Raw genomic sequence first — 8,838 nt, 5'->3', positions numbered from 1 at the left:
AATTGCCATCATGTTTCATTCAAAAGCAGACAAGGGACTTAGAAAATTGCATCTGCTGTAGAAACACATAAATTATTCAAGTAATACTTATTTGTACACAAGAGAACTAACCTCTCTCTCGGTGTAAAACATCGATAATATGAAAAAGACAATTTAATTTGTTTAGATTTTCAATTATTCACCTTTATCTAGTTATTATATTCTAGTTACTATATTCTTCATTTCTTTCAAAATCAATGCATTTTTTGCGGACATTTCTATTAATTTCTTACTTAAATAATAAAGATATCCATAGAGTCGTAGTTCATAATACAAAAAAAAGTCAATTTGGGCAGTTTTTGAAAGAAATCATTATTCTGAAAAAAATATCGATTTATATTAGTGGAATGAATCATTGAAATCAACTTCGGCAATCTTGATCACCCTTGTTAATCCGTCGTTAGTCTTAACGCGCTCTTGCTCTTGCTTTGTTATTGTATTGTGAGGTCAAACGGGAAACTCCGCCCATAAATTGAAATTAGCCAATCAGCGATTCGCATAGATGGCGATCTTGGCGGAATCTTGGGGAAAATGACGTCAATGGGACATATTGCTTTGTGCGGTGAAGAATCGAGTCATAAAGGTAAAAGTGCGCGCTTTAAACTGTAGCGGACAAAGATTCCACAAAACAACGAAGAATATTTATGAAACGAAACAGTCCACATGCTTGGCATAATCAACCAGACGTCCACAAAGATGCCAGCTAATATGTTTTCGGAGGTGAATGCAAACCAAATTCCTGAAGACCATCGTGCACTGCAACTTGCGTTTGAGCTCTCAGTTCTGCGGATGAATGGTGATGAAGAAGTTCCAAATCTCGCATCATCAACCATGGACTCTGAAACAGCGAGGAAACGTAGTGCTAACATGACGGAATGTGTACCCGTACCGAGCTCGGAACATGTAGCTGAAATTGTTGGAAGACAAGGTGAGTTTGTTGTGAATTTCATACATTCGTATAGGCTAAACATGCGACCACGAGGAAGTCATTGTTTATCGGTCACGCCTGATTGCCGCGCGATATATTTCATTTGCACGTGTACTAAATATACTGTAAATTTACACAATTACTTGTCATTTATAATGATTAATAAAGGTTAAATATAGATTTCTCGAAATTTTGCTGAGAAAAACGCTATTTTTAGCAGCTGACATGTCGCATGAAATAACAATGAACAAAGAAAATATTGGCAAGCACGTGGTGATAAGATTTGAAATTCGATATCCGAAAGGAAAAGAAGTGATTGTACATAATGTAGCAGTGGAATAAAGACACAGAAAAATCAATCAGTAGTACCTATGTGTACATATATTTATATATTACATTTTATAAGTAATAAAGTTTCTTTAAATTTCAACGTTGTAAATAATCTCGCATATACATAAAAAAAATGGCACAACATATTTTTTTGTCATCTAAGTACGGATTTTAGAAGTTAAAGTTTCAAATCTTGTCAAGTAACTCCTGATGATTGAGTCATTGTAATTAAACATTTATGAAACTACACAAGTTCATTAATGGAATGTCATGGTGTAGTAATGATATTGGAAGTAGCATTGCAGATGATAATGAATAGATATTTAAACATTAAGTTCATGGCAGGATACAGTTTATATGGGGAGACTATCTGTCAATAAGAACAGCAATTTGTTAATTACTCGGATGTTGTGTTCATTCGAAGTGGCCAACTCCCGGTTTTCCTGTTCTGGTAAAATTCTCAGGGTCAAGAATATTCTCTTGTATATACTTGATCAAGAGCCTGCTAGAAGCAGGACATGCAATAAGTATTTCCTGAAACCTCTTGTAACAATTGAGATTCAGAAGTATGTAGATCAGTAATTGTTACACATGCACTCAATTTTAAAATTAGAACAGTTTTTTAATGTGATTATTTGACTTTTGACTAAGCTGGAAAAAATGGGTTTCATTCATCAAAAACTTTTTTTTTATCATCATTAGATAAACAAGATAAAGTTTTCAAAATAGCATTTTAGCAGTTCTAGGGTGTCTGTAAAAAAAAACTTGAAAATGTTAAGGGATTTCCTGTCTCTGTGATAAGATAAGGTTCCCTGTGTGTTGCTGTGACTGAGTACAAAATTAGGTTAGTTTAAACAGGCAATAGGTTCAGAGCTCTTTTGTGTGAATGTTAATATTGGGACTTATTCAAGAAACAGATTGGCAAAAGGTCAGTGTAAAGATGGGTGAATAAATGACTTAATTTCAAGCAGACATAGGATGAATCATTTGATTTGTGATTAGGGGACTGAACTTTCATAGAAGAGAGCTACATGATGCAAAAGTCTGTGTGAAGATAAGGAATTCTGCTTAAGCATTAAAACAAGCTCTGGAATTTATTCTGTACAGACAGAAAACATTTTTACACACATTTCACAGTCAGTACAGATGAAAGAAAGTTGCCCTTGATTTACAAGTTGAATTTTCACCTTAGACTCTGTAGCCTTGTGCATGTTATGTAACCAACATCTGGTTCTTTCCCATCCCTTGTAAACAACGAAGGACTTGTGGCACATATTTTCTGCACACAAAGTAATTGGAGCCAGAGCTCCCAGGGTAAATGGCAGACTAACACAGGGATGAAGTTACCAGGTTACAATGTATCCATTGTTTTATTGGGCTTCAGGTGTGAGGTCTGGTTTATACTTGCTGCCAATACACCTTTCAAACCAGGCAGAATAGCTTGTTTATTTATTGTTCTAAATCAATTTTATTTGGCATTCCAGAGTAAATTGTCCAGTTTCATATTCAATTATTGTCAAATGCATTCTAACTCTAATAATAGAGTTAGGAATCTAGTAACATTTTGTATGTTATTGATTTTTTTACTGAATATGTGAATCTTTGTCATTCTTAACATCAACTAGAGAATCATACATGGTAGACATTAATTTTGTATTTCTCTCCATAGGATGCAAGATCAAAGCCCTTAGAGCCAAGACCAACACATACATTAAAACTCCAGTCCGAGGGGAGGAGCCAGTATTTGTCGTGACAGGACGGAAGGAAGATGTAGGCATGGCAAAACGAGAAATTTTGTCAGCAGCTGAACACTTCAGTCAGATCAGAGCATCACGCAGAAACAGCAGTGTGTCAAGTTCATCATCTATAACCACCGCAGGCCCAAACGGTCCACCCAGCCCAAGCACACCTGGCCAGGTGACAATCCAGGTACGTGTGCCATATCGTGTTGTGGGACTCGTTGTTGGACCAAAAGGAGCCACCATCAAACGGATTCAACAGCAGACACACACATACATTGTAACACCCAGTCGTGACAAGGAACCTGTTTTTGAAGTCACAGGACTACCAGAAAATGTAGAAAAGGCCAAAATGGAAATAGAGAGTCACATTGCCATCCGTACTGGAGGAGTTATTGATGGGCAGAATGAGGATGATTTTCAAAGCAATGGCATAGACTCAGGTTTTCATGAATTGCATGGAAATTCAGACATGTTTGGTTTTGGCAAGGCCCATAATGGACTGAATGCTCTGAATAATTTTCACACGGTCCAGAATGGAAATGCTCTCCACAATGGCGACACCAATATTTTCAATTTTCCCTCAGTCAATGGACCTAAGATCAATGATTTTACTTTGGGAAATATGATTGGAACCTTCAACTGTTTTGGAAGTTTTGACAACGACGAGGGAATAGGGGGATCCCCCTCCTTCGACCCATTTATCCCCTCCCACTCCATGTGGTCTGATGTGGATAACTCCAATCTGGTAACAAGCGTCTTCACCACCAGTGCTGGCAACCCTCATCAGGGCCCAAGTAGCCTTGGAAACAGCACTCCACGTCAGATGTCTCCTTCTATCACTGATTCGCCCAACAGTTCATCCAATGGGAATTCAAGCAGCAATCCCCCATCTCCACCACTTAACCTCCTGGAAGGTATACCAGGAAACACAGGCCTGCTCAAGTCATCATTAAACGGGACCCAGGGCTCAAATTTTCCGCATACCTCCGTGATGGATATGGGGCTGGTCACCAGTTTATCACCTGCTATTACCACAGCCTCCCATGTGAAAACGTCAGGAGGTGTCTCCATTCCTGTGCAGGTTCCCATGGTAAATGGTCGCCCACGCCGTCAGTGCTTAATGTGTTCAGATAGTGAAATTGTGGCTGCTCTTGTTCCATGTGGGCATAATCTTTTCTGCATGGAATGTGCAAATCTGATCGTGGAAAAACCAGTCAGCGAGAGGAGCTGTCCAGTCTGCAGCCAAACCATTTCTCAGGCAATGCGCATATTTTCATAATAATTTGGTGAAACACAAAAACAATCATCTTTAGAAAATCCAAAGAACAAATTATCGAAGAACCTTAACAAATTTCCATTTTGTTTGTTATATTTGAGATTATGTTGTCATGGATTTTTTTAGTCAGTGAGGTTCTTTTATGGTTAAATTTCAAAGAGAAAAAAAACACAGGCAGTGCTATGCAATGCAGATATGGACTTTATCCCCCTTCAGTGAGGCACCCACCTATTTACTCTATTTCCTTTGAACGCCTGACGTTGATTTGGCAGACTGGAAAGCTATTCTAGGCATACCTCACAAAAAGCAGCCAAAGTCAGCCATGTTGATTCCAGCAGTGATGTGGACCAAATGAACAACAGGCTTCAAATACTGTTATTATTTTTCTAGCCTTAATTAGTTATTATATCTATTATTAAGTAAGCACAGTAGTTTAATTTTTTTTATTTGCAAAAGAATTTATTTTTATATTCCATTGTCTCATTGTTAACTATAGTATTGGTTGTTTTATGAGAGAGCCTGAATATATAGGAAAAAAATAGCCAAGAAATGTAGCTTTACAATTGTCAATTTTTTATACTTTTTTTTTTGATTAAGTTGGATATTTAATGTACACCAGTCAACATTGCCACCTTTGTTTCTGAGTGAACCAATGAATGCAATAGTGTGTCCCTAAACATTCTCATGGATAAATTCCCCATTATTTTTGTACGGAGTTAGATAATATATCATGTGTTCATTGCAACTTATAAAATGGTAATTATAAAATGTTTATATTTTCATTTCATGCACATAAGCAGAACTTGCTGTGAATTATTTCCTCTTGATATATATATGCAATGAAATTTGAGAAAATAGTTTATTTTTCAACAGCACCAATCCAGAATTTTTTTGTTGTTGAGTTGTTTGTGAGATTTGCTGTCCATTGATGTCAACACTATATATAATGTATCTTATATATGTATTGTGTATTTTATGCTTTTCTGTTGAGTATATAAGAATGATTGCTGGTCAAGATCAAACTTGGACACAAACTCCCAAGTCCTTGGAGTATTTTTCTACATGTGTATCTAGTGTGCATAAATTTACAATATGTTCCCATTGAAATATATTTTTATATATATATGACTGTATTCTATGTGATATTGACTATACAGCTTCCATTATGGTATATGTATCCTAAGCATGTGGCTTTTTTTCCCTCTGTCTACAAAATAAGCTGCATTTCTCAACACGTTTAAACTACATATTTACTCCTTGGTTTTAATCAGTTTGCCAAAAATTCACTTTTGCACAGGAAAAAGAAATAACTATCTCATCATCATGATTTATTTAGTCTTCTAAGAAAATCATTTTTAGTTATTGAAAGCATTTATCTTGAATATTATCAAAGCATAATCAAGAATCCAGCTGTGCAATAAATGTAATCAAACTGTAATCCTAAGTCAACCATCTTCATGTATTTAGATCTGCCTGCCATATCAGTTACAAGATTTTTGTTATGTATACTATATAGAATAATTTTGTTGTAAACATCATATCCAACTTCTAGGTTGTGTTGTCGTGCAGTCATCAAACTGCATGTATGTTATTGATATTTTATACAAATATGCCTATTTGGTGCTCTGTTTTAAGTTTGCCAATTTTATTTCCATGGAACTGCTAAAGTGTTGCTTGGAACATAAAAGTTTATGCTGAGAAAATGCAAGGTTACATTTGTATGCCTTTGGGTTTTTATGAGAATGGTCCCACTTGCTACAGATTTTTTTCTTTGTTGCAATTTCTTTATATGTTTAGCGTTAGTTTCCTAGAGATTGTTTATTTTGTTGATGCTAACTATAGAGACTGGTCCAATGCTTCTACTAGGAAAATTTGAATTTGTGGGTTAGAAATTGGGGAGTGAAAGAAATGAAATTGTTACCGATTCCATATATATATATATATATATATATATATATATATATATATATATATATATATATATATATATAGAGGTAAAAAAGACTTTAAATTTTAATTTGGCTAGGGAAAACAGGGTACTGGATCATGACACACACTTATGCTCAAATGCTACTTACAAGTTCAGATATATTTCAAAAAATTCAAACCAAGCCAGAAATCGACAAACTTAATAACCAAAGATATTACTTGTACCTATTCCCAGTGCTAGTCAATCATTTTATAATCATTCATTGGAAACTTTTTATGCTCATTTTAGTATCTCACAATTTTTTAATTTATATGATTCATAATGTCAAAAAGCAAGTATATTCACCATTTTAGATTTGCAATTAGATGATTCTTGCCTTTTATTTTTATATACAATCCAATCAATATCTATGAGAGAGAGTAACCTACTACAAATTATTTTATATGCAGAAATGTATCCATGTTTGTACGTAATACAAGTATGTAATGGTATTGATGCACTTGTGTATACCAGGAGATCTGAATTATATTGTTTATTGAGCGCACACAAAAACGTAATGTTCCTTTCATTGGTACAGAGAAAAATATAAATTATGCAATTTCCATTATTCATATGTAATCATCTTCAGTGTTAACAATATGCTGTTTTTCAGTTTAGGCCCACTTGATTGTTTTTTAAATTCTATTTTACCCAGTTGTCAAAAGAGATTTTACAATGACCATTGAAGTAGCTGATAATATTTTATTATATATTTAAAAGAATGGCATTGAATGGTTTATTTTTATTGACCTCAGGTCAAGGTCAGTTTGGACCTAGGTCAGGGTTATGTAATTGCAAAGACCATTCCTGTAGTATTTAGAAGAATGAAATTTGTTTATTATTGACAAATTATATTCTGTAACAAATATATAGTATAAATTTAATGATTTATTTTTAAGGGCCTTTGTAATAATTACAGTGTAAATGTATCAAATAATCCCTCCGGATTAGCTTTTTATTGGAATCAAAGTGTGTATTTAAGTAGTGAACAAATTATTGCAGTATTATATAGACTACAAAATAACTTATGTAAAAAATCCTTGTAACCTTGTTGTGATTTTGAGAGTAATATATTCTGAAGCTTGGACTATAGTGTCACTGTACAGAGCTCCATGTTTAGATAGTGTTTTGTATTTTATTATTATTTACCAATATATTGTATGTCAGTTTTTGATTATTGATGCAACCGTTCGACAAAAAAGTATAAAGATATTTTTTATTTTATCTAGGTCTCCAGTAGAGGCCCACCAAAATTATATTTGGTGAAATTATAAAATGTCAAGTTTTATTTTTCTGCAAATAAAAATCTTACTAATACTAGTGTTTCTTTTTAGTGAATATTTTAAAGGTTATAGAAGTATGATCAGGTTTTCGAGATGAATGGAAACCAGAGGAAACCACTGCTGGAACATACGGATATGGAAAGTATAAGAGTCAGTGTGATACACTTTACAAAATCATTGAAAATGTTTTATGTAGACAGATTGATTTGCCCCCCAAAAAATTGTTGAATACATCAGAGAAACATCCTGAATTTGAGTGTTGGCATCAATAATGGATACAAAATGGAAACGGATAGTTAGTCGTATATAGGATCTCCCATGATTTGTAGTTGGATATGATTTTTATCCGAGTTGTGTGCTTTTTATCCCCGAGCATTGGCGAGGGGATAAAAACACACAACGAGTTGGATAAAAGTCATATCCAACTACAAATCATGGGAGATTCTTTTTATCCCGTGTTAATACTTCACAACCAATGTTTTACACTGTTTTATATAGGACTCCACTTTATCTTACTTCATCACGCTAACGCTAAAACCATTATGACGTCACAACTGCACTTAACTGTGGGATATGAAAAAATTATCCAACGAGTCATATCCACGGGATAAAAGGGTAAACATGGGATAAACATAATTATCACACCTCACTGTCTCTTAGTTAGTCATCGACAATAAAGATCTCGTATTATTTGGAATATATTAAATGTGTATCGTTTACTAAGTGTCGACTAACGTACACTGTATAGCGCCAAAACCATAGGCACTCCCCATCTTAATTGTTAAAAAAAAATATACCTACTATACTATAAACATAGTATAGTAGGTATATTTTTTTTTAACAATTAAGATGGGGAGTGCCTATGGCCAAAACCAGCTAATTTGACCTAATCCGTTACCAAGACGTCGACTACATACAGCATAATATCAGGCACCGGGCTTTCTAATTGGGCAGATCATTAGAATGTCAACGTGTTTCTACCAAAATGAATCAAAAACCAAAATGAAGAGAAAGAATATTTTATAAGAAATTTTATTGCAGACATAATGGCGTGGAAAACGTATATCTATTCACCCCCATGTATGGTATAATAAAAATACACCTTTATCTTATCGTGTATGGCCAAATTTTAAATCTTAACAAAAGTACTAACTAATTGCACAGAATGATTTACAGATGGAATTGACGGAGAAATTACATATTTTCGAGTAAAGTCTCCTTATACATGTATTTTATTAGTTAGGTGTTGGGGTGGGGGGGGGGGGTGGGGG

The 8,838-nt window shown here is 34.4% G+C and overlaps 1 protein-coding gene across 2 annotated transcripts; it reads left to right on the top strand.

The window, feature by feature from the left end:
* The first annotated feature begins 580 nt into the window (after window positions 1-580).
* Window positions 581-7,601, top strand: LOC133181737 (RNA-binding protein MEX3B-like). 2 transcript variants are annotated; one of them, XM_061316312.1, is made up of 2 exons: window positions 581-967; window positions 2,967-7,601. In XM_061316312.1, exons 1-2 carry the CDS (start codon window positions 703-705, stop codon window positions 4,316-4,318), a joined length of 1,617 nt encoding a protein of 538 aa, XP_061172296.1. In that variant the 5' UTR covers window positions 581-702; the 3' UTR covers window positions 4,319-7,601. The 2 variants fall into 2 exon arrangements, with proteins under 2 accessions (XP_061172296.1, XP_061172297.1); XM_061316313.1 differs by lacking the exon at window positions 581-967 and adding an exon at window positions 2,436-2,647.
* The last annotated feature ends 1,237 nt before the right edge of the window (window positions 7,602-8,838 follow it).

The sequence above is a fragment of the Saccostrea echinata genome, unplaced genomic scaffold, assembly GCF_033153115.1.
Source record: "Saccostrea echinata isolate AGI-Se365-2 ecotype Australia unplaced genomic scaffold, CSIRO_AGI_Sech_v1 ptg000009l, whole genome shotgun sequence".
Classification (NCBI taxonomy): domain Eukaryota; kingdom Metazoa; phylum Mollusca; class Bivalvia; order Ostreida; family Ostreidae; genus Saccostrea; species Saccostrea echinata.
This window is presented reverse-complemented; position numbering and strand designations above follow the sequence as displayed.